This window comes from Pelodiscus sinensis, chromosome 11, assembly GCF_052426305.1.
Source record: "Pelodiscus sinensis isolate ZL-2025 chromosome 11, ASM5242630v1, whole genome shotgun sequence".
Taxonomy (NCBI): domain Eukaryota; kingdom Metazoa; phylum Chordata; order Testudines; family Trionychidae; genus Pelodiscus; species Pelodiscus sinensis.
Window position 1 is genome coordinate 8,685,479 of NC_143062.1, and position 24,241 is coordinate 8,709,719.

Genomic DNA, 24,241 nt, shown 5'->3' on the forward strand with positions numbered 1-24,241 from the left:
CTTATTTTCTTGAGATAGTTGGGAAATGATGTAGCTGCTGCGGTATTGGCACTGGCCACCTAACCAGTCATGTTGATATTGTACAGGTAGTAGCACCTCTTGAAGAGAGGGTGAATTAAAATGTTGTGTATTCAGGTGCAAGACGGCAAGGTGATGCCATAGCTGTGCACCCCCACAGCTGCTTTGCAAGTGCCTGGTGGCCTTAAGTGGAGGTGCTGCAAGTGTTTGACAGCACATATTCCTGAGCAGGGAGGACAGCGGCGGCTGAGCAGTAAAGCGATGGTGAATCACTGGGGGGTAGCGTGCATATGATATGCGTTTACAAACATACATTAGTAGGAGGTGGAGGTGCTTCCGCCTTATGCCTTTCAGGAACAGTCCACTGCAGATAGTGGGTAAGGAAGTTGAAGATGCCATGTTAGGTTAGAAAGTGTCTTGAATAGCAGCATCTTCCCCCTTTACGACTCCAGTATTGTACAAACACAGGCGCTGACTTTGCCAAGGGTGTGGTGGGAGTTGCTCAACACCCACTTCTGCCCCCACTCCAGACCTTCCCCCGAAGACCAGCCTTCTCCTGCCTCTTCCCACCCCCACTCCACTCCTTCCTCTGAGCACACAACACTTTCGCTCTTCTCCCCAGCCTTCCGAATGCCACAAAGCAGCTGATTGTGGCAGATGGGACGATTGGGGAGGCACTGATCCTCAGAGGCTGCCAACAGGCAGGAGGTGCTAGAGGTGCTGATGATGGGGGAAATGATCGGAGGGCTGCTGGCCCCGTTACAAGCCCCCATAAGGATGTTCTGCTCTTCTGTAGAATCCTGCCAGCCTTGGAGAAAGCAGCTGGCCAAACGATGTTATAAGTGAGCTTTGCACAACTTTAAACGAGAATGTTCTCTAATGGAGCAGGGATGTAACAACGTTAACCAGGAGGATGTTAAGTGAGGCGTTACCATAAGTGGAAAATTTGTACGCTACACTAAACTCACTGAATTTGATGACACACTTGCCCTGGCATGAATACTTCTGCTCACTTTTGAGGGCAAAAAAACCACGGGAGTGAGTCTTACAAATACTACTGTAGCCTATGGAAAAGTTTGCCTGAGCTGGGAAAGGAGACCAGGGTTTCAAATTTCTACCCAGTTTTATTAACTGAGGCTATGGACGCTAATCTAGAAGGTAGGCAAGGAAGTCCTGCACCAATGCTGTATTTTTAAATACTCCTCTTCCACCACAGCTAAGTAATTAACAGACAAGAACTACTTTTGATGGCAGGTAAGGTTGCATCAACAAAACCTTAAAAGCAAGGAAATGTGAAGTTAAGGGGAGAAACACTTGTCTATTTCTTTTCACTTTTGTATTGTCTATCATAAAGTGGATTTGCAGGGCTTTATTTATCTGCATCCGTGGATTTTTGCAGATATGGATAGACATTTTGTATTTAGAACCCTGCAAATTTGCGGATATGTTTTTTATCCACGACGATCCACGGCTCATTTTTGCAGATATGGATGCAATACAAATTTTGTATCTATGCAGAGTTCTATCCATAAAGTTTTCACTTGGATCTCCAGTGGATGCCAAAGTGCAGTATGTACCTCACCTGCACGAACTTGTACTTTAATGGGTTTGTGACCAATATCCCGGTCTGTTTATATTATTGACATAAAACCATATGAGGTAATTGTAAAGGTGTTGACATAAGTTACATCTTACATTCTTCTGGTGCCTATCACGATGGGGAGAACAGGAATTAGGGAACCATGTTTCTCTGCTACCTCACGGCACGAGTATCAGGAGCGGGTCTTTCTTTTATTATTGCTGAGCACTGAGAACAGTTTGAGGAATCCCACACTAACTTGCTTTCTTTTCTTAGCATTTGGCATCGTTGCTGCTCCACAACAAATTTGCTACGGAGTTTGTTGCTCATGGAGGAGTGCAGAAGCTGCTAGAGATTCCTCGTCCTTCCATGGCAGCTACAGGGGTGTCCATGTGCTTATATTATCTGTCTTACAACCAGGACGCCATGGAGAGGGTAAGAAATTATCACTAAGGTTGTAGTGATTTGCATCTGTCGAAGCTCTGTGTCATAGTTGTTTTAAACATTGAATGAAAAGTTTTTAAGGTGTGGGTTGAAGAGCCAGCTACTGTTCCAAGGCCATGGCCTGTACAGAGAAGGAGTGAAGTGAAGGAATATGTCCAGTGCCACTAACCAAGTGTTTGTGTTAAGCATGGAGGTGTGAAACTCATCCCAAGGAGTATAGTGAGGAATTAATTCTGTCTTTTAGGGAAACTGCTCTACTTATAAACAGAAAAACTAACTGATTTCTCTCCGCCCCCTCCCCAAATCTGTAATCTGTGTTCTGTAGGAGGCCATATGATCATCCTGATCGCTTCTGGCCTTTAAGATTCATGACTATTGATTTACTGGGATTGCTTTTCCACTAAGATCCAAGGTGGGGTGGCTGCTCGATTTATACGGTTCAGAGAGAGGCTCCCAAACAAGTAGTGAAACTTCACAAGGCCACCCACGCTTCATTGTATATAAGCTTTAGGGGGTAGCCAAGTTAGTCTAGAAAGTGCTACCAGACCAGTTTTTTGTTTGTTTATCTTATACAGACTAACAAAACATATAGATGGTATCATGAGCTTTGGGCTGTGCCCTTGAAAGCTCATGATACCATCTATATGTTTTGTTAGTCTATAAAACGCTACTAGACGAGTTTTTTAAGTTATCGTATATAATTCACCTGCCGCAATGGTTCACTGTTATTCTGGGAGAGCGCCTAGTGGGATTCCACAGGGATTAGTCCTAGGTCTATTACTAGTCAATATATTCATTCAAGACTTGGATAACAGAATGGAGAGCATGTTCATTACATTGTAACACAAGCTGGAAGGGGTTGCATACATTCTGGAGGATGGGATTAGAATTCAAAATGTGACCAATTGGAAGATTGGTCTTAAATCAACAAGAAAGAATTCAGTAAAGACAACTGTGAAGTACTGTGCTTAGGAAGGGAAAAAATCAAATCCACAGCTACAAATCATTTGTATTCTATGTAGTACTGCTGAAAAGTATCTGAGTGCTATAGTGGATAAGAAATACCAGTTAGCAATATGATGCAGATGCAAACAAAGGTAATATTGTGGCCTATATTAACAGGAATGTTGAAAGTAAGACAGTGGAAGTAATTATGCCTCTCTGCTTGGAACTGGTGAGGCCTCAGGTGGATTACTTTGGATTACACAGGTGAATTATCACGTTAGCGAAGATGTAGATAAATTGGAGCAAATTCAGAGGAGAGCGCCAAAAGTCATAAAAGCTTTAGAAACCCAGACCTGTGAGGAAAGATTTTAAGAAGGCATGTTTTAATCATGAGATAACAATCTTCAAATGCATTAAGGCTTTTATAAAGAGGACAGTAATCAGCTGTTCTCCATGACCACTGAAGATGGGACAAGAATTAAGGTGCTTAATCTGCAGTGCTGTCTCCCATCTGAGACCCATTAGACAGGTTCTTAGCTGTATCATCTCAATTCCTTAGTTTCCTTTTTTAATTCAGGACAGTAACTGCTAGTTTAGTTGCTAATATAAGAAACTACATTTCTGCCTATTAAATTCCTTAGTGTCTGGCCCTTCCTGAATTGCTATTTGTTTCTATTCTGTTCAATACCATCTCCAGTAACCAAGTATTGTACAGTTTTGCGGTTATCCTGTATGATGAGCAGTTATCCTCGAGCTGCAGAGAGATTTCTGCTAGTATAGTACAGCAAACACCATTATCCAAAAGTGGTGGTGGCTACCCAAAATCTCTGGATAACTAGTAGCTAACACATTACTCCCCTCTGTGCTAGACGGTTCCTCCAGTTGTCTTGGCAAGGAGCAAAGGATAATGGTTACAGAAAACACAGAGCAGGATCAGAAAACTGGCTAGCTAACTTGATCTAACTAGAGCATATGTAGTTATTAGCCCTTAAAATCAATCCTCTTTGTCTCTTTACATGCCTGACCCCCTAATAAGGAGAATCTGGCTGGCAATCTTTTCCAGTGACCCATGCTCCACTTTTCTGAAGCTCCTGATTTATATTGAGATGTAAACTCTGCAGGTCAAAGAACACTTCAGTGTATCTTAGCTGCCTAACTGTTTCTGTGCTTGGTAAATATAAATAATAATCCAAAACGAGGCCATATTGTCTGACCTTAGCAGAGCTAGTTGGCTTTCGGATTTTTAAAAAAACATATTGTATATTACAGGGTAATAAAATAGCTTTTTAAAGTCCCACTTCCTACCCAGAGAAGTGAAACTATGGTGCAGTTAGCCACTCTGAGCTAAATGTGGCAAAGTCTTTTGAACCACACATGTTTTCAGGATACGTCCTTAACTCTGGGATTCAGGGGTTGTGTTAATTGGTGCTCCGGATAAAAGCAATTGTATTAGTAATTATTTCACTTCTTACGTGTCCCATGGTGACTGCTCTGAGTGTAAGCACACACTCACCATGCCTGTCCTCAGAATGAGACAGAGACGGGAGGGTGGTCATTCTATTTTTTACTTTGTAGGTGTGCATGCATCCCCATAATGTGCTGTCAGATGTTGTGAACTATACCTTGTGGTTGATGGAGTGCTCCCATGCCTCGGGCTGCTGCCATGCCACCATGTTCTTCTCTATTTGCTTCTCCTTCCGTGCTGTCCTGGAGCTCTTCGACAGGCATGATGGCCTCCGTCGCCTGGTGAACTTGGTAACAATTGCACTCTCCTTTTATGTTCCGAGACATGGCTTAATACCAAATTTTAGACCCATTTATAGCTGTCAAGTGCTCCCCTGCCTCCGGTCCTCCCTCCTGTTGGAATGGGTAGAAGTGGGGCTTGGGGATTCTGTGTGGTGGACATGAGGCTCCCTCCCCGTGTTGGAAGCATTTTTACTTCATATTCAGAGAGCCTGTGATTATCATCTTTAAGGGTGAGGCCTGGGTGATGCTTCCCAAACAACTTGCTAGTGCTGCTCTTTGGTTGGGAAGTGCGTGATTGCAACTTTGTTTTAATCCTTAGACCTTTCACCTCATGACAGATACTGTTCCCTCAGTGTGTGTTCTCATTCTCACATGACTGCTGTAGAAACACCTCCTCCATGTCTGCCATGATGTAGCTTTTGGATTTGCCTTTGGTTTAATGCATATCAGGGGAGCGGGAATTGCTCTTCCTGGAGAATCCTGCCATTCACCCAATCATATTGCTATCTTTGCAAAAAGAGGCTTCCATTTAATAGCTAAAAAAGAACACCTCTACAGTTTGATCTCCATCCTAATGAGGTTAGCTCTATAGCGTCAGTTTTCATACAAATGCGGCTGGTGGTTGTAGGTCTCTTACTCCTCAAGAATGGGCGTAGTGAAAAGATGCTTCTCTTGACTTGTTTTGTGTAGATCAGCACCTTGGAGATCTTAAACCTGGAAGACCAAGGAGCCCTGCTAAGTGATGATGAGATCTTTGCCAGTCGCCAAACTGGGAAGCACACGTGCATGGCCCTGCGCAGGTATTTTGAAGCTCACCTTGCCATCAAACTTGAACAGGTGAAGCAGTCGCTTCAGCGCACAGAAGGTGGCATTCTGGTCCATCCGCAGCCACCATACAAGGTGAGCAACAAGTGCAGGATTTTGATACTGCTCTGTGTGTGAAGTCAGTGGAATCCCTACAGGACACACCACAGACTGTGGGTTTTTTCCCAGTGAAGTGCCATGGCAAAAGAAAAGTAGCTGAAACAAAATATTAGGGGGTATTTGGCTTCCATTTAATTGGGAGCTGCCTCTTCTTCCCCATGTTAAGCTGAGAGTGCCTGACACATCGACTTCCTTTTCATATTTTTAATCTCTGAAACACCACAACCAGGAAAGTTTTCAAAAGTACTGAAGAAGACTCTGCTCTGGAAGCAGGGAACAATCCTCTCTGTGTGCCCAAGGAGGACAATAGTCTTTAGAAATAAGCTACAAAATCCTTGTTACCTCTTGTTGTGGTTTTTTCCAGTTGAACTTTAATTTTAAATTCATTAGCCATTCCTTATTGTAAGAGGGCCTTTGGCTGCACCCTCTCTCCCTTGTGGTTTCACCCCCTCAGGGACACACTCTTGCGGGGTGGTAGGGGGGCCTGGGCCCGCCCACTCTCACAAGCCCCAGCCCAGGGCCCTAAGACCAGTACGCTAAGGTCTGGTTCGGCTGGTGGATCTCCTGCTGAAACTCACCAGCCCTTGGGCAATATGCAGGAAGCCCTACCCTGGGCTGCTTCCTACCCCCCGCAAGTCTGGTTCATGGCCGTTGAGGTGTCCATTCAACGCTCCCACTTTCCCTTCCTGCCCTCCTCCCTGGGCGGCGTCCTTCCCACCTTTGAATTCCCCCATCCTGGCGTTCCCCTCTCGCCCCTCCCCTGACCTCACGTCGCCCTTGAGCCCCGCCCCTCACGTTCACCACGTCGTCGTTCTCCCTCCCCCTTGCCATGGGGTCGGACGTCCTCCCGTTCCCCTGCACGAGGACAAGTGGTGCAGCTGAACGTTTGCACATCCGCCTTCCTGGACATCACTGGGATCGGTGCGGCCTCAGTGTGGGGCGGTCTCACGCCACTCTGGCGGTGCGGAGTCACCCCGTCACACACATGAAGGAGCAAATTCAATACATTTAAGGTTTCTCTTCTGGTGTCTTGTTGGCTGTTTAGGATGGGGACTGAAAAGACAACTTCCACTTCTGTAGAGTGGCAAAAATTACACTTTATATATTTGTGGGGAAAAAAAATTAAGGAATTAAAAATGCAGGAATCATGTTCAAAATCACTTTTATGTTGTAAAAATATGTGTGTTGAAATGTATAAAAGATTAACTGATTAAGGTTGAGAAAAAAGCCTCTTCAGTTTTTTCAATTTAAAATTATTTTTATGGTTGGAATTTAGGGCCTGTAACTGTTTTACTGCAGCCTTTTGTGAGTTTGAATTATATTAATGTAAATTTTTTCCTGAACCCTTTCTAAATTGTGGAGTAGTTAGTATATATTAGCCCCATGGGGCCAGAACTGTATTTTGGTACCTCTTTCTTAGCTTTTCTCAAACTCACTTGTTCCTAGGGCTGGTGAGAAACGTGAAGGATGCTGTTTTAGGTGGCAACTACAGTACATATTATAGGGAAGAAAACACAAAGCAAATTACTTGTGTACAAAATCTTATTTTAGCCGCATGGTGCCTTAATGGCCACTAGACTTGGATACAAATGTGCTGCCAAGGGCAGTGATTTCTTAAGAGTACAGGATATGATCTCTGCTAAGCATATAACCTTTATGATAGCTCTCTAATTCACCCTGCTTCTTCTCCCTACAGGCCTGTTCCTACACTCACGAGCAGATTGTGGAGATGATGGAGTTTCTAATAGAGTATGGTCCAGCGCAGCTCTACTGGGAGCCAGCAGAAGTCTTTCTCAAATTATCTTGTGTGCAGCTCATGCTCCAGCTTATCTCAATAGCATGCAACTGGAAGACATACTATGCTAGGTGAGAGAGTAGCTACTATACTGTATTGTTGCATTTCCCAACCTGTAGATGCAACTCTGTAGTGGAGCATTACATCTGTCTATATATTTTAGAAATGTGTGGATATCTGAGTGAGTCTGAGTCTGATTGTTCAAGAACTCCTCCTAAACGATAAGACTTAGGACCACCAAATTTGGTATGCAGCTTCTTCTGGGTCAAGGAGGCATACTTCTCATATCTGTGTTGATTTTGCTGAATTTGGCCATGTATTTTGAACTATGAGTCTGTATAGAGGAGGAGAATATCTGGTCCAGTCATAAAGGGGGTGTTGGCAGCTACTGCTTTACTGTACTATACTTAGACTGGTGACCTCAGAGGAAATTCAATAGAGTGACCAAACTCTAGGGCTGAGTAGAACTAATCTAGGAGATGTCACGCCTAAAGGCCCCTCTGCTGTTTTTGACAATAGACTCTACAGTAGCATGCTGCCAGAGCAAAGCTATCTTCTGATATGTCCTTGAGACATCTCATCCCCCCGGCTTCATTCTACATTGCAGCATCCAACCTGTAGCCAAAGAGAAGAATTTGCAGGAAGTCTTCTAGTGTTAAAAATGTTCCACCCTAGTATAGCTGCTGATTTCCTTTGCTGTACTCTTCCAGGAATGACACAGTGCGCTATGCTTTGGATGTTCTGGCTATCCTTACTGTGGTTCCTAAAATCCAGTTGCAGCTGGCAGAGCCTGTAGATGTGTTGGATGAAGCAGGATCTACTGTCTCCACTGTGGGTAAGCTAAGCTTGGCCTTCAGGGTTTAAGTGCTTTCGTAATAGTAGCCTTCATTCAGTGATGTTTAGGTGACTTATTTCATGTCCCCCACAGTATGATTGAGGGCTACCTCAGTCCGTTCGTAGTCATGGCCAGTGATGCAGATAAGAGAGGGGGCTGTGGTATAGAATGTTAGGGTACGTCTAGACTACATGCCTCTGGCGACAGAGGCATGTAGTCTAGACGTACCCTCAGACTGTAAACTCCTTGAGCGCACAGCCTGTTTCGTCTCATTCTCCTGACGCGGAGCACGTTGTCTGCAGTGTTACCTGTAAACTGTGCATTTAGGAGGCCAGCCACAAGAGACTGAGGCGCTGCCCAGCTGATTAACAGAAATCACACAGCAGGCAGCATGTGTTACTCCTGGTGATGCACGTTCACAAATGTTGTGATACTCACAACATCATTTATTCTGCACCTGGATGGAAAAAAATTAGCAAGGGCTGTACTCAACAAATGATCCCAATTGTGTCCCATTGAAAATGTGGATTTGAGCATCCCTTAGCTTCCTGGACTCTGTGTCCTCCTAGGAGATGGTCTTGGGATGGACTCAGAGTGGGTAGGACCGGAGTAAGGACTGTTAAAAAATTGGATAAGTTTGCCCCTTTTTATTCGGTGCCTTTAGTCAGTCACGCCCCACACTCACAGCTTACCAACAAGTGAACAAACTCCGGCTGATTGCTGGGCTCTAAATGTTAGGAGGATGGGGCCTGGCCTGTTACACAAGTTCCCCACCCATGCAAACACTTTTATATCTGAGAGAATCTCTCATGAGAGCACTTTCTCTCAGCAGCACACTGGTCCTCTTTGAATGAAGGTTGGATTTGAAGAACAATTAAAGCAATAGATGCTTTTTGACCAAAAGCATTCTGGAGGGTGTGATGTGTATAAAAAGCTACCCTGTCCTTCGCTTCTGCTTTGTTACGTTCCTGATAGAGGGCTGCTTTCTGTGATGTCAGCCCTAGAGGCTCTCCATGTTGTAGCTGCAGTCTGAGGTGCCTGGCCTTAAGCAAACCTGGCCCATGCCTGCTTATCTTCTGAGAGAGACCACATTGAACCCACCAGTGTGGTGTGATCCGTGGAGCAGTGTCAATGGGTGGTGTTAGTGAGGGGGATTATCTAGCCTGGGGCTATAGAGGAAAGCTGTCATGGTCAGAGAATGAGGCGACTGCAGAGGACTCCAAATAGAGAACTGAGGAATGTCTTGTGCTAAAGTTAACCTGATGATAAAATGTCAGAAGGATAGCCTTGTTGGTTGGTAACTTGAAAAACGAGTAGTCCTGTGGCACCTTGGAAACTAACCAAAATGTATAGAACCACGAGCTTTCATGGATAAAACCCACTTCCTCAGATGAATCTGAGTGGAAATAACAGAAACCCAAGATGTATATAGAACAGCAGGATATCTCTTGAAGTGGGTTTTACCTATGAAAGCTCATGATTCTACATATTTTGGTTAGTCTCTAAGGTGCCACTGAGCTACTCGTTTTTATCATAACAAAAGCGTTTCTCTCGCTAGGTATCAGCATCATCCTGGGAGTTGCTGAGGGTGAATTCTTCATCCATGATGCAGAGATCCAGAAGTCAGCCCTTCAGATCATCATCAACTGTGTGTGTGGCCCAGATAATCGGATCTCCAGTATTGGCAAATTCATCTCGGGGACGCCCCGACGCAAGCTCCCCCAGGCACCCAAAAGCAGTGAGCACACACTGGCCAAGATGTGGAATGTGGTGCAGTCCAACAATGGCATCAAAGTGTTGCTGTCATTGCTGTCTATAAAAATGCCAATTACAGATGCGGACCAGATCCGAGCGTTGGCCTGTAAGGCCTTGGTGGGGCTTTCCCGTAGCAGTACTGTCCGGCAGATCATCAGCAAGCTACCCCTCTTCAGCAGCTGTCAGATCCAGCAACTAATGAAGGAGCCTGTGCTCCAGGACAAGCGCAGTGACCATGTCAAGTTCTGCAAGTTTGCTGCCGAGCTGATTGAGCGTGTCTCAGGGAAGCCATTGCTGATTGGCACAGATGTCTCCCTGGCTCGGTTGCAGAAAGCGGATGTGGTGGCCCAGTCCAGGATCTCCTTTCCTGAGAAGGAGCTGCTGCTTTTGATTCGGAACCATCTCATCTCTAAGGGGCTAGGAGAAACTGCTACTGTCCTCACGAAAGAGGCAGATCTACCCATGACAGCTGCCTCTCACTCATCTGCGTTCACCCCTGTTGCAGCCGCGGCCTCCCCTGTGGCGCTGCCTCGCACACCTCGTATAGCTAATGGTATCTCAGCCCGACTGAGTAGCCATGCTTCTGTAGGTGCCACGGCTGCCTCTGTCCATGCTCAACCAAGGCCTCCTGTATCCCAGGGTCCACTTGCCCTTCCAGGTCCTTCTTATGCCAGCAACTCCCCTTTGATTGGCAGGATTAGCTTCATCAGAGAGAGGCCACCACCCTGCAATGGCAGGAAAATCAGAGTGCTGAGACAAAAATCAGACCACGGCGCCTACAGCCAGAGCCCGGCTATCAAAAAGCAGCTGGACAGACACCTCCCTTCCCCTCCCACACTGGACAGCATAATTACAGAATACCTTAGGGAGCAGCATGCCCGCTGCAAGAACCCTGTTGCCACCTGTCCCCCTTTCTCTCTCTTTACTCCCCACCAGTGCCCTGAGCCAAAACAGAGGCGCCAGGCGCCAACTAACTTTACCTCGCGGCTGACCCGTAGGGCGGCCTTTCCGAAGTATGGAGGGGTGGACGGTGGATGCTTTGATAGACACCTTATATTCAGCAGGTAAGGAAGAAAGGAATGTTTCTCAAAACCTCTTGGGGTAGTGTCTGTGCCAAAAGGCCTTACCTGCTGCAAAGGTGGATTCAGGCCTCAGAATCCTCATTTCTTGGACAGATAAAAACATTTCCCTTCTATGGTGACAGTTGGGAGAACATTTTGCAAATACAGTTTGAGAAGCCATTCTGTTTCTCTCTGATAATTGATTAGCACTTAATATAGCACCTTCAACCTTCAGAGTGTTGTAGAGACATGAATGAAGCCTCCTGACCCCATCCTGAGAGGTAAGTTGTGTAATCCCCACTTTACAGGTGGGGCAATTAAGGCAGAAGGGCTGAGCTGCTGAAGGCCTGAGGTTATCTGTCACATCTAGGGCTACTGGCAAATTAATGAACACAGGATCTCTCTTTTGTTCTCACAACCTATCCTCATCTTCCGTACAGACAGCAGTATTGCTGTTCTGCCTATGTAGAAGTCTGGTAGGTGTGGAGAAAATGGGAGGAGCTGACAAGTTGTAAAATGAGCAGATGTTGATGCCAGTGTTTTTGGTGGTGGTAAAATCACACCACCACCATCAACAATTCATGGTCTCGAGACACCCGAGGTCTTAGCCAACTGCCCAGGATTTTCCATGTGACCATGCCACAGATTTTCCATCAATCCAACTTGGAAGATATTGAATCTAGATTTTTATATCTGATTGGGGTGTCAGCAAGATGAAATCCTTGTCTCAGGATTGTGTCATGACACATCTCAGATCTGAGGGTCATCTGTTTTCTTCTTAATCTGCTGGTGTCATTCTTACTTTAGCTTTCTTTTTAGAGGATGATTAGTAACAGCTGTAGCGACCTAAGCTTTCAAACACAATTTTTAAGATCACCTCACCCTTGTTCATCGCTGCTTTTCTTTTCTCCCTTTGTCTTTCTTTTTTACCCTCTTCCCCAGGTTTCGTCCAATTTCTGTGTTCCGGGAAGCAAATGAGGATGAAAGTGGCTTTACCTGTTGTGCGTTCTCTGCGCGAGAGCGATTCCTAATGCTGGGCACTTGCACAGGGCAGCTGAAGCTCTACAATGTTTTCAGTGGGCAGGAGGAGGCCAGCTACAACTGCCATAACTCTGCCATCACGCACCTTGAGCCGTCCAGGGTAAGGCGTCAGACTCGTATGAACATGGACTTCCTGGGGTTTAAGCCTTGTGCTGTGTTTGCCCCATATGGCCTTTATGAAAGCACATCTACTGGCTAGCATGCAGCATAGCCTATGAAAGGAATAGCAGAAGATCAGTGAAACGGTCTTTGCTCTCCTCTCTTAGGAGCCTAGAAGTCCTTTCTCTTCCCTAACAGCATAAGAGGGGTGCAATAGCTTTGTGCCTGCATAGATAACATTTTGTGTAAGGGGGTGAACAGGGCTATTGAAGTGACCTTGTGTATGCATAGGGTAAACACACAATGCTGTAACCAAGAGCTCTCCTTTAGAGAGGAAGAAACCTGATGTGCAAGAATCTAGGAAGAATTTTTTTTTAAAAAGTAGTGTTCTCTGCAGTCAGAGCATTGCTGCTTATGCAAGGGTTACCCCCTTTGCATCTGCTGCCATCGTAATGCATAGCTCCTTTAGATGTCGATAACATTTTTGAATAATATTATATAGTGATGTAATTTACCATCAGGTCATTATTCCTGAGTAGTGCAGTGAGAGAGGGTCCTTTGAACGCCTGTTATACATGCAAGAAAATACACTTGTGTACCAATAATCACTTGTTTCACACTGCCATTTTTTCCTCACACCATTAAACTACAGGATGGGTCTTTACTGCTAACATCTGCGACGTGGAGCCAACCGTTGTCTGCATTGTGGGGGATGAAATCTGTCTTCGACATGAAGTAGGTACTCTTTGATCATCTGAAATGCAGAAACTTAAAGTAGAACCTTTAAACATATCCCAAAATGCCTGGAATGGCAAGCTGCAAAAGTATTCGAGGACTTGGCAGTTAGAAGCTGCTATATGCTAGGAAACCTAGTCCAACTAGGACTGTCAAACGACTACAATTAATTGTGATTAATCACAGGATTTAAGAAAATTGTGATAAATTGCAGTTTATCATACTGCTAAACAATACCATTTATTTAAATGTATTTGGATATTTTCTATATTTTCAAATATTTATTTCAATTGCAACACAAAATGCAGAGTATACAGTGCTCATTTTATATAAATTTTATTACAAATATTTGCACAATAAGAAAGAGAAAAGATTTTCCACTTCTCCTCATACAAGTATTGCAGTGCAATCTCTGTATTGTGAAGGTACAACTAACAAATGAAGAATTTTTTTGCGTAACTGCACTTGAAAACAAAACTATGTAGAGTCTAAAAGTCCACTTAATCGTACTTCTTGTTCAGCGACTTGCTAAGACAAATGTGTTTATTTCTTTGTGTGTTTGTCAAATCTGCAGAAGTATTCATAAATCAAACAATATGGCTACGTCTAGACTGGCATGATTTTCCGGAAATGCTTTTAACGGAAAAGTTTTCCGTTAAAAGCATTTTCGGAAAAGCACGTCTAGATTGGCAGGATGCTTTTCCGCAAAAGCACTTTTTGTGGAAAAGCGTCTGTGGCCAATCTAGACGTGCTTTTCCGCAAAAAAGCCCCGATCGCCATTTTCGCGATCGGGGCTTTTTTGCGGAAAACGAATCTCTGCTGTCTACACTGGCCCTTTTGCGCAAAAGTTTTTCGGAAAAAGACTTTTGCCCGAACGGGAGCAGCATAGTATTTCCGCAAAAGCACTGACAATCTTACATGAGATTGTCAGTGCTTTTGCGGAAATTCAAGCAGCCAGTGTAGACAGCTGGCAAGGTTTTCCGGAAAAGCAGCTGCTTTTCCGGAAAACGTGGCCAGTCTAGACACAGCCTATGTGCTGGATTGTCATCCAAGACTTCCATAACACAAAATATATGGCAGACTGTGTCGGTAAAACCACGGAGAAGGAGACATACAATTCTTCCCCTAAACTGAATTACACAGGGTTTTTTTTTAACAAGTGTTATCAGAATGGAAGCATGTCTCCTGGAATGGTGTCTGAAGAATGAAGGAGCATACAAATGTTTAGCACATCTGGCCTGTAAATCTCTTGCAGCACTGGCTACAAAAGTTCTATGCAAATACCTGTTTTGTTGATCTTTTTTTTACCGTGCAAATATTTGTAATAAAGATATACAGTGAGCACAATATGCTTTGTATTATGTGTTGTACTTGAAATCAATTCAATTCTACTATTCAATAGTGCAATTAAAACTCTGATGGATTGTGTTTAATTTTTAATTGAATTTTGTGTTTAGTTAATTGCTTGAGTTAACTGTAATCTGACTCTCTAAAAAGAGCATTTTGTACTCAAAAGCCAAAATTAGTGACATTTCTGCTCCTGTTTTTTTAGTAGAGTTATTGATGTGTATCCTGAAAGCAGGCTTCTGAACACTACCTCAGCCTTAGGGATAAGGGAAAAGGAATGTTACCTATCACACAGGTTTTGTAGAAGATGGATCACACAGTATTGACTAGATTAAAGCAATCAAACAAAAAAGAACAGTTAAAAGTTATCAGGAAACCCATTAAATGAAACAAATAACTTAAAACAGGAAAAAATGGGTAGTGGTCTATTGTGTAAAAGGAGAGTGAAGCCAATTGTTATCGTCTGAATAAAAAAGGCTGGCTCTATTCTGATGATGCTGTGTCTTCCTCACTTCATCGGCTGAAGATAGCCTAGCAAAATTTGCCTGGAGGATATTTACTTCAGATAAATGAGTAAAATGAGGATTCTGATAAATAAGTAGTTTTTGTTTTTGTTCTTTTGTTTCATTAGTAAATTATGGTGAGTCTTTAAGGCTAGCTACAGAAAAAATGTAAGATGGTAGTGAGTATGCGTGGTAAATTTGCAGTGCAGATGGATGCTACAAGCATGGCACAGTTAAATTAATTTCATTATTAACTATTACTTACTCTCTGTAGAAAATAGAAGGGAGAGGCAATGGGAAATAGCATTCACTTTTTAATATGATATTTAAATTAACTGGAAGGCATATTATATGGATGGGAGATTTTATGTGCTCAAACCTATGTATAGGGGAATTTTGCATGTTCGCACTAACCTTCTCAAGAAAATCAAATATCAGCTCTATAATAGGGCCTGTCATCTTGACCAACTGCAGTGTTCTGAGGTGGCTTTTGATCACAAGTTGCCTTGCTGCTGATAGGTGTCATAGCTATGCTGTTTGTGACTGGATAATAAATACTTTTCTGAGCTAGACTGAAGATTCGCAAGTTTTGAGGTTTTATTTCTTGTGATAAACATGGTAACTTCTGCCATAAGTATTACACAATGCGTGTCTGACTCCGAATGGACAGTTAGTCTGCTGCTTGTTGACCTCATCACTGCTTGTTGTGTGCAGGCATTCCTTCCCAGATGATCACTATGTGGAGTTCAGCAAGCACTCTCAGGACAGGGTCATTGGCACAAAAGGGGACATTGCCCATGTAAGTATCAGCGGAAATTGATTCTTTGAAGACATAACAAGGTTATGCCTCTATTCGTACTCTCTGTGAACTGAGCTGGGTACTGTGGAGCTGTATGTAACTGGCAAACTAAAGGCTTTATGGGTTGAGCCCAGCATGGATACAAAATTTGTATCAGTGTCTGCGTCTGTATCCATAAAAATGAGTTGCAGATACCTGTATCCATATCTGTGGGTGCAGATACCCAGGGATATAAAGTGCGTATCTACAGATTTGCAGGGCTCTATTTACAAGAACAACTTCAGAAGTGTAATTAGCTTATTCACTGCATTTGAAAGCATCAGGATAACCTAAAAATTTAATTGGGCTGTAATGCTGAATGGTATGTCATAGAGATGTCAACTTGTAAATGAATACATGATTAACCGATAAGCCTTATCAGTTAATCTTGTGAACTTCATACACCTTCCCACCCCCCACCTTGCCGCCAGTGGAGGGGGGGAGCAAGAGTTCGTGCCAGTGAGAGCTGGCTGACAGGCTGGATCCACTTGCCCCCCACATCTTTGCGCTGCTGCCTCTGATAGAGAGGCAGCAGCACAGAGGGTAAGAGGGGCAGGTGGGAGTTGATACACATGGAGAGCTGACTTTCAAGCAGGCTCCCCAAGCATACTAGCTCCACGGACCCACCTGCTCCCCATGCTAAGAGGCAGTGGGGGTGGGGAGGCAAGCAGGAACCTGGTGCTGCGCAGGAGCTTGCGTAAAAGCCAGTTCCCCCCAGCACCAGCTCCATTGTGCCGCTTGGTCCTCCCCTTCCCCCCACCATGCTGCTGCCTCTGTTAGAGGCAGCAAGAGTGTTGGGGTGGGAGTAGGTGCTGGGGAGGCTGCCGTGAAGCAGCCTCTGTCCGTGGCAGATCTGGGCTTGCTGCCAACAGAGGCTGCTCCGCGGCAGTAGCCCCTGCCTGCGGGGGGGGGGGGGGGGGCGAGGGCGGGGGTCTGGGGTCTGAGCTCCCTGCAGTTAGGGACTCCTTCCACAGAGCTGAAACAGAGGCAGCGGTGGAGAGGCGGCAGCCGGGAGCCGGTCTGCATTGGAAGCTGGTTTAAAAACTGGCTTCCTGGGAGTGGGGCCGGGAACACACTGGCTGCTGCTCCTGCCCCTGGGGACCAATGAATAATCGTGTAGCTGCTAAAATTTCATGGCTTACATGACTATTTAGTTACATGCTGACTAACATCCCTGGTATGCCACAGACCTCTTGGACATGTGATAGGTCCAATTGTACTGGGCATATCTAGTGTTTGGCCTGGTGAGCCACTTGTTTGAAAGATGTTCTGCAGGGAGTAGTGCTGGAATACATGCAGCTGTAAAGAAGTGATGGCAGCTTGTTCTAAATGAGAGATTTTGCCAGAAAGTGTACTTCACCAGCAGTTGGGGGAAATGGGCTACTGGAAGCTTTCCAGCAGGAATGCACCGAATGAGTGACAAATAATTTGGCTTGAATTATCTGTGTAATTTGCATAATACTCTTTCAGCATTTTACACGTATCAGGGCATGAAAATGCCACAATCTGAGGTATTCCTCTCTTTTAAGGTGCCTCTGCTCAACAGAATTCATGACAAGGATTCTTTCACCTGAAGAAACATTGACCAAAATACTGTCCCAAAGCATACGTATTCAAATTGTTCATCATTTTCCTTGCCCCACTCTTGCTGATTTTCATGTACATTTTTGTTTAAACAAATGAGTTATCCATGTTTGCCCACCTCCTCCAGTGTTTTAGCACTCCTGGGAAATCAAATCTGAGTTTGCAATGTGATCATCTGGTTGGCAACAGACTGATAACCAAAACCACAGGATTATGGCATCATTGCAGGGTCAGAAGGAAACTAGTTTGTGAGAGATGCTGCTGAGAAAATAGTTACAGGCACAAAAAGTATGAAGGCTTTGTCTTTGATTGTGAAAATCCTCGCTAGGGAAATAAGGCACAGTTTAGTGAGACCATATACTGTAATTGCCAGTAACTAGAACTCCTTTCATATTTCAGAGTTTTCTTCATTGTGCACTAATCAACTCTTTTTTGCTTGTAATTATCACCTGTCTTTTAAAGTTAGTTGAAATATTTCTATAGCAGATTGGCTAAATGCTGCCTTTATTTAAAACTTCACAGCCTGTTTTTCAAAATTTTCTCCTACCCACCTCAAGCTTATTAAACATATTGGAAAACCCCAGGCGAGCTAAGCATTGTACACATGTATGGGGAAATGCGGACCACGGCCTAAAGAACTCTGTCTGAATGTTTGGTGCCTTGGGAGGAGAGTTTGACATGGGCAAGCTCTCATTTGGGATGCATAAGGAAAGCTGGAGTGAGAGGGGTCACCAAACATTTTCTGAAAGGGATGGTACGTGGTGTTCTTTAGCGCTGTTTGAACTAATCTTGACTAATCTTTCTCTTTCTTTTTAATCTAAAAGATCTATGATATTCAGACTGGCAACAAGCTATTGACTCTGTTTAACCCAGATCTTGCCAACAACTATAAGAAGAACTGTGCCACCTTTAACCCCACAGATGACCTTGTCCTAAACGATGGGGTGCTCTGGGATGTTCGCTCTGCACAGGCCATCCACAAGTTTGACAAATTCAACATGACCATCAGTGGTGTTTTTCATCCTAATGGGCTAGAGGTCATAGTCAACACAGAGATTGTATCCTTTTGTCTCAGTTATTATGCCAATGCAGTGGAAACATAAAACCTTGGGCTAACAAACAGGTGATCTGATTGAAGCAACCTGTATAAATGTTCAGCTGTGTCATATGATAAGCAGAAATAGAATTTCACAGGCTGTGGTAGTAACAGAAGCTTTAATATGTACGTTAACTAGAGTGAACCTAAGAATTACAAAGTTAGGATTGGCTCAAATTTTCTGGGCGTGGGATCTCTTTGTAAATGTTTATGGCCTGTTGTAACCCAGTAAATAGTCTGGGGTTAGAGGCTTTGGATGGTTTTGATTAGCGCCTGCTCCTTTGGGAGCTTGGGTCTTGCTTGGCACTTAACCCCCAGCAACTCTGCTCCTGTGCTTTGGGGCTGGCTGGCCGTGGCTCTCCGCTCTCAGCGTTCCAGTAACACTCCCCTGACTGAATCAAATGTGTGTGAGTGGAGTTGAGACCCGGCACGTGGGGTGTCAGTGTCGCTTATTCATATTTGGCTTGCCACGGTCCCGTCGTCATGATGGCTAGGCCTGACCTGAGTGGTGCTGGGACCCCAGAGGCTGTAGTCCCTGAAGCTAGGAAGTGAGCCCTGTCAGCTCTGTGGGGCAGAAGCTGCCAGACCACCCTTGGAAGCATTCCGGCAACCTAGCTTTGATTGAAAAACCCTGAACTTGATCGGTGCCTTGTGTTTGACAGTGGCTAGAATCAGACGCTTCGGAAGAAGATGTAAAAATCCCTCCAGTTATGGGACAGCCTGTCCATAAGTGAAACTTTGGGGGACATCTGTTACCTCTGGATAAGTGGCTGGATAAAGGTAAATTATTTTTTTAGCTGCGGGTTCACAGAGAAATTTCTTTCACTACTCAGCTACAGTGGTAATGTTTGATACTTCCACTCAGTGCTCTTCCTCGGTCCTGGATCCTTGTTTTTGATCTTTCCCACACTTATAACCTCATTGCCACACAATTTTTTTACTTTTTTGTGGGTGTTTTGTTTTGCTCTGAATTTTTTGTCCGACTAAAAAGTTTTGTCATTTAACACGTGAAACACAAGCTTCACTCCTCTTCACGTAATTGATTGGTGTAGTGGAGACTAATAGAGTTTTTGTCTGTAATATTTAGGTTTTATTACTAGCATACAAAGTGGCACTTATTCCTCTGTGCTAGCTTGTTTAACTTTGTCTTCAGTGAAGTGTCTGCTCTGCAGAGTAACTCTCCGGACACTCATTTATGAGCTTGTTTTAAGCATCATTCTTGAAGATGCTTGTGGCTACAGATCTGGTTTTGCTCATTTGTGGTGACCTGAAGGGAGAGATTCTTAAGGTTTGGATATTTTTCTGTGTCCGCCTATTATGTCCAGGATGTCTTGATTTCATTGTTCATGAATTCATTCTTCAGCATTTTGGAGGTCTGCAGGTTGACTAGTTTTAGCTGTTCAAGGAGGATTTCGTGGATGTGAAATAGGAAGTCATCCTCAGCAGTTATGGAGAAAAGATCATGTATGAAATCAATTACCTCCTTGGGCATGGAAAAACAGTCTCCAAATTGGGTGCTGAAGTTGTCCTGTCACTGCTTCAAGGCAGCTTGTCATGAGGGACTGATTGCATCATCTGCCTCCTGTGCTGATCAATGGTTGTAGAACTGAATAAAGTGCAAAAGCTTCTTAGAACTCAGATCTATCAGAAGTATGTCCAGCTTCTTCTGAAAAGCCTCTAGCTTATTGACAAGGTTGCAGATGATCTTTTGGCTTTGCAGCTGTACGTTCAGGGCATTCAGGTAGCCAAGTGTGTTGCACAGAAATGCTGTTTTGACCATGAATTCAATATCTTCTGCAAGGGACAGATTCAGATGACTCCTTGTGGCTGCTGTGCCAAGGGAACTCATCAACTTGAGCCTAGAGTTCAGTCACGTACCCTAACCAAGCCAGTATGTCATTCTGGAGATGATCTTCGTGCTTTGCAGAAGACTCAGCAACTGGTTCATACAATAGACTGTGCTGTGGACTTGAGAAAGCTCTGATGAAATTGTTTATTTTCCTCAGTCTCTATATCCTGTTTCAGTTCTCCACTCAATTTGGCGCACAGCCCACTTTGTGGAGGGCTTTTATTTGTGATGCTGGTTGTGCTGCAAGGTCCTTCTACTTGCCAGCATTGAAGGTTGCCATCTGTTACCAGAAAGCGAATGTTGATTAGTGAAACTTAAAAGAAACGAGTGGTCCTGTAGCACCTTAGACTCACAAAAAAAATCTAGTGAGTATCATGAGCTTCCATGGGCATGACCCACAAATATTTGTCATCGTCCGCCCCTCCCTCCCCCCTGGACCTCTTACTCCATTCATCTGAAGAAGTGGATTGTGCCCACAAAAGCTCATGATACTTTCTATATTTTTTTTGTTAATCTGTAACTTAAATTTAAAAAACAATGAGTGGTCCTGTAGCAACTTAGGGTATGTCTAGACTATGTGGCTCCATCGACAGAGCCATGTAAAGTAATTTACCCAACAAGGTCAATGAAGCTGAGATTTAAGTAGCTTTGGCCAGCACTGGCAGGTTGGCTGATTTTTGACTGGTGCGCAGAATTCTAGTCCAATCAAGAGGCATGTTTTGAGATGCACTTCAGTTTATTTTCCCTTTTCGCTCACAGTTTTGCCAGAGACAGATGAAGTCAGTTGAAATCTGGACAAACGAACTGGAAATCCTGATCATCTGAGTGAGCAGTATGAATCCCATGGTCCTTTTGAAGTAACCAGGATTTTCAGTCCCTGAAGGTAGCTTGAGGGAGAATAGCTTCAGGAGCCAAGTGCCTACTTAGTACTGATTCAGTGGGAGGAAGATGGGGGGAGTGGATGAGGAGATGACCCCCTCCAAACCTGCTCCATCCCTGCCTCTGCTCCCAGCTGGGGCTTCTCTGTAAGGACAGAGCCTCTGGCTCCATCTCCACCCCAGATGCCCAGTAGCACTGTCCTTGTGTGACCAACCTCTCCCCATATTCCACCCATCCACGTACATGGCACCTGCTAGCTCAAACAATGGTCTTACACTTGATAAGTAATTTCCTTCTTTTGTTATACTAGTGCATACATACCCCTGCCTCTGTAATTTCCACTTCAATTCATCTGATGAAGTGGGTTTTACCCACAAAACGTCGGCTCTTATAAATCTATTAGTCTCTAGGGTGCCACAGGATACCTCATTGCTTTTGTCGTCTTGTGTCATTTGACCAGTTTATGTATGTGTAGTTGAGGTCACCAATTACCATTTCTCTCTTTTTTTTGCTCAGTTGCTTTGTTGTTCTTCACATTAGGTATTTACTACCAGACCTCACATTAAAAAAAGATCACTGTGGTCCTTTTTAGATAGTGCTATCATGTAATCTTCCTTTCTCAGAGACGAGGTGTTACAATATGTTGTTAATTATCATTCTCTCATGTTTCTGTAATGTCTTTTACGTCAAGGCTGCTCTCTGTAGTCAGGCACTTGAGTTCATTTGTGTTTTGTGTTTATGCATATGTACTGGTATGTTACGCCATTTTACAGTTTATTTTTGGCCTGGTACCTCTTTAACGCCTTAGTCTGGTTTCCTTGTCACTCTCCCAGAGTTTTGATGCTCTCAACCTGTCACTCCGATAGCACAGCTGTATTTCTATTCTTTATGGGTTATAGAATTTCCTTGCATTTGCCCAGCCTGAATGTTCATCAGTACTGTGTTCCACTAGCTTCAACTAAGACCCTAAAGCCTTGTTAATTTTCTCTTTTTCATCAGCCTGATTCCATTTTTCTTAGCGGGGCCTATTGTTTTGCATAGGCTGTCCCTTCCCTCCACGTTCCCCGGTGTCTAGTAAATGTAAACTACTCCACTCTTCTCCAAACTCATTTATACACTAGGGATCTTAAGTAGCAACTAACTTACTAGTCGAGTAGTCAAAGGAATTTCCACTGACTACTTTTCCAGTGGATACGAACTTCTGCGTTCTGCCTTTGAAATGTACAAGAGCTCCCTGGTAAGAGAGGGAGTTGGTTTTCTGTTGGTACATGTTCTTTCCTGCTTTTTCAGGTGTGACTCATGGGTATTTGCAGTTTTACCCCTTTCATCTCATTCAGGGATCGTTTCTCTCCTCATCAAAAACTGCATCACCATGCTCGCAGCTGAGGACTGGCACAACATGTTTAATTATATTTTTGTTCACGCTAGTGGGCTTGTGATGGTGATAGAGAACTGAGCATCTGATGACATAGAAAAAAGCAAGTGAGATTAATTATGTGGGTGCTATTAATCTGCTGCTCACCAATGAGTTAAAATAAAAATGGAAGGTTTGTTGTGTGTCATTCCTTAACGTCTTTCTTCAGTGGGACCTTCGAACTTTCCATTTGCTGCACACGGTACCAGCATTGGATCAATGCCGGGTAGTCTTCAACTACACTGGCACAGTTATGTATGGAGGTAGGATGTTCCTTAGTATTGCACTATGGCATCGTATTGCTCCTTAATCTCCTTGGACTTGGCTGTGGGAACAGAGAGTGGGGGATTCTTTCTCTTATGTTCATAGTAAAGCAGACAAACTGAAAGTTTTTCCAGCCAATGGCTGTATTGGTAACCTGCCAGAAGTATAAAAGCCTACATCTAACTATATGCCGTGTGGAATTTTACTGTCAGTGGACCTCCTATTAGTCTTTAGCCTCTGGACAGAGTAGCATGCTAAGGATATGTGGCCACTGAAATTCAGTTGGGTACCTCACAGATAATCTGAGGTGCTGGTTTTAGCCATTTCTGAGGACTTTGGAACATAAAGAAATATATTGCACTGACTGGCCTGGCCACTCTTAGAGTTGAACCAATGTCTAGTCAGATAATGATACAGTTTGCTTCCTTTTGGAATACATTTAGTTGTAATCTTCTAAAAAGCAGTCACTTCTTGGTCTATGAGCAAATTGCTGTAAGGAACAAAATGAACGAATGCTCATTCAACCTTTGCAGTGGCAAAAGCGGTCCAAAGTTAGAAAATGCCACAACTAAAGTGGTCTAAGCAACATTGAGTCCCCTTTGTATATGCATTACGATAGTCTTTAATTACATTCCCTATTCATAAATTCAGAATCTCTTGTTCTAAGTAGACATTCTCCTTTCCCCTGGTAGAGTAGAATCCAAGGGATTTTTTGAATCCAAATTCTCTTCTCGTAATTTCTAGAAAGACCTTTGCTTTAAAAAAAGCTGTTAAATAAATTTTAATAAGTTGCAAAGAACATGTAGGCACTCTAGTCCCACCAAAGGTCAATAGAAGCTGGACATTAAACTCCATTTGTGCCTTTGAAAATATTCTTCATAGTTTATCCTTTTTATTCTTTTTTTAACGTTAATGTTTACCTCTTAAACATGCCCTTTTTCTTGCTTCTAGCATGTCACCAAGACTAGTCTGTCAGGAAAAATCCATAGTTTTTCTGTAGGACTACTTTTTACTGCTGGCAACTAGGAAACGTAATATTTTAGGTAGCTTTCTATCACTTCAGTGATACCATGTCCAGTTTGCAAGGTTAAAATGCAGCTCACTGAAAAGAGAAGCACTTGTATGGCAAAAGTTTTGCTTGTTGTTACAGGCAGTCCCCGAGTTACGCGGATCCGACTTATGTCGGATCCGCACTTATGAACGGGGCTTTCTCGCCCCGGAGCTCGCAGGCAGTGGGACCGCCCAGAGCGCAGCGGTCCCGCCACCTTGACCTCCGGGGCGAGAAAAGCTGCTCCGGGTGCCCCTGGTCTGCTGGGGACCGTCTCCAGCAGACCAGGGACACCTGGAGCAAAGCCGCAGCGGCGGGGTGCGCGCCTCTGAGGCTTTGCTCCCCGTGTCCCTGGTCTGCTGGGGGGGGCACAGCTAGTGGCCCTCCCCTTCCCCCAGCAGACCAGGGAGACGTGGAGCAAAGCCCTGGGCCTGTGGTAGAG

General features: G+C 44.1%; 1 protein-coding gene across 5 annotated transcripts in view; it reads left to right on the forward strand.

Moving 5' to 3' along the window:
* The window catches only part of DCAF1 (DDB1 and CUL4 associated factor 1), a 101,141-nt gene that overhangs the window by 39,064 nt on the left and 37,836 nt on the right, over positions 1 to 24,241 (forward strand). For 4 of the 5 annotated variants that reach the window (XM_075939457.2, XM_075939459.2, XM_075939456.2 and 1 more), the window contains 11 exons: positions 1,874 to 2,032; positions 4,562 to 4,741; positions 5,423 to 5,632; positions 7,353 to 7,522; positions 8,162 to 8,286; positions 9,845 to 11,105; positions 12,045 to 12,243; positions 12,895 to 12,977; positions 15,542 to 15,626; positions 18,074 to 18,307; positions 22,657 to 22,750. In XM_075939457.2, the coding sequence (XP_075795572.1) occupies positions 1,874 to 2,032; positions 4,562 to 4,741; positions 5,423 to 5,632; positions 7,353 to 7,522; positions 8,162 to 8,286; positions 9,845 to 11,105; positions 12,045 to 12,243; positions 12,895 to 12,977; positions 15,542 to 15,626; positions 18,074 to 18,307; positions 22,657 to 22,750 (2,800 nt within the window). Of the gene's footprint in view, positions 1 to 1,873; positions 2,033 to 4,561; positions 4,742 to 5,422; positions 5,633 to 7,352; positions 7,523 to 8,161; positions 8,287 to 9,844; positions 11,106 to 12,044; positions 12,244 to 12,894; positions 12,978 to 15,541; positions 15,627 to 18,073; positions 18,308 to 22,656; positions 22,751 to 24,241 lie in introns of those variants that run through there. The other variant, XR_012906544.2, reaches the window with a different exon arrangement.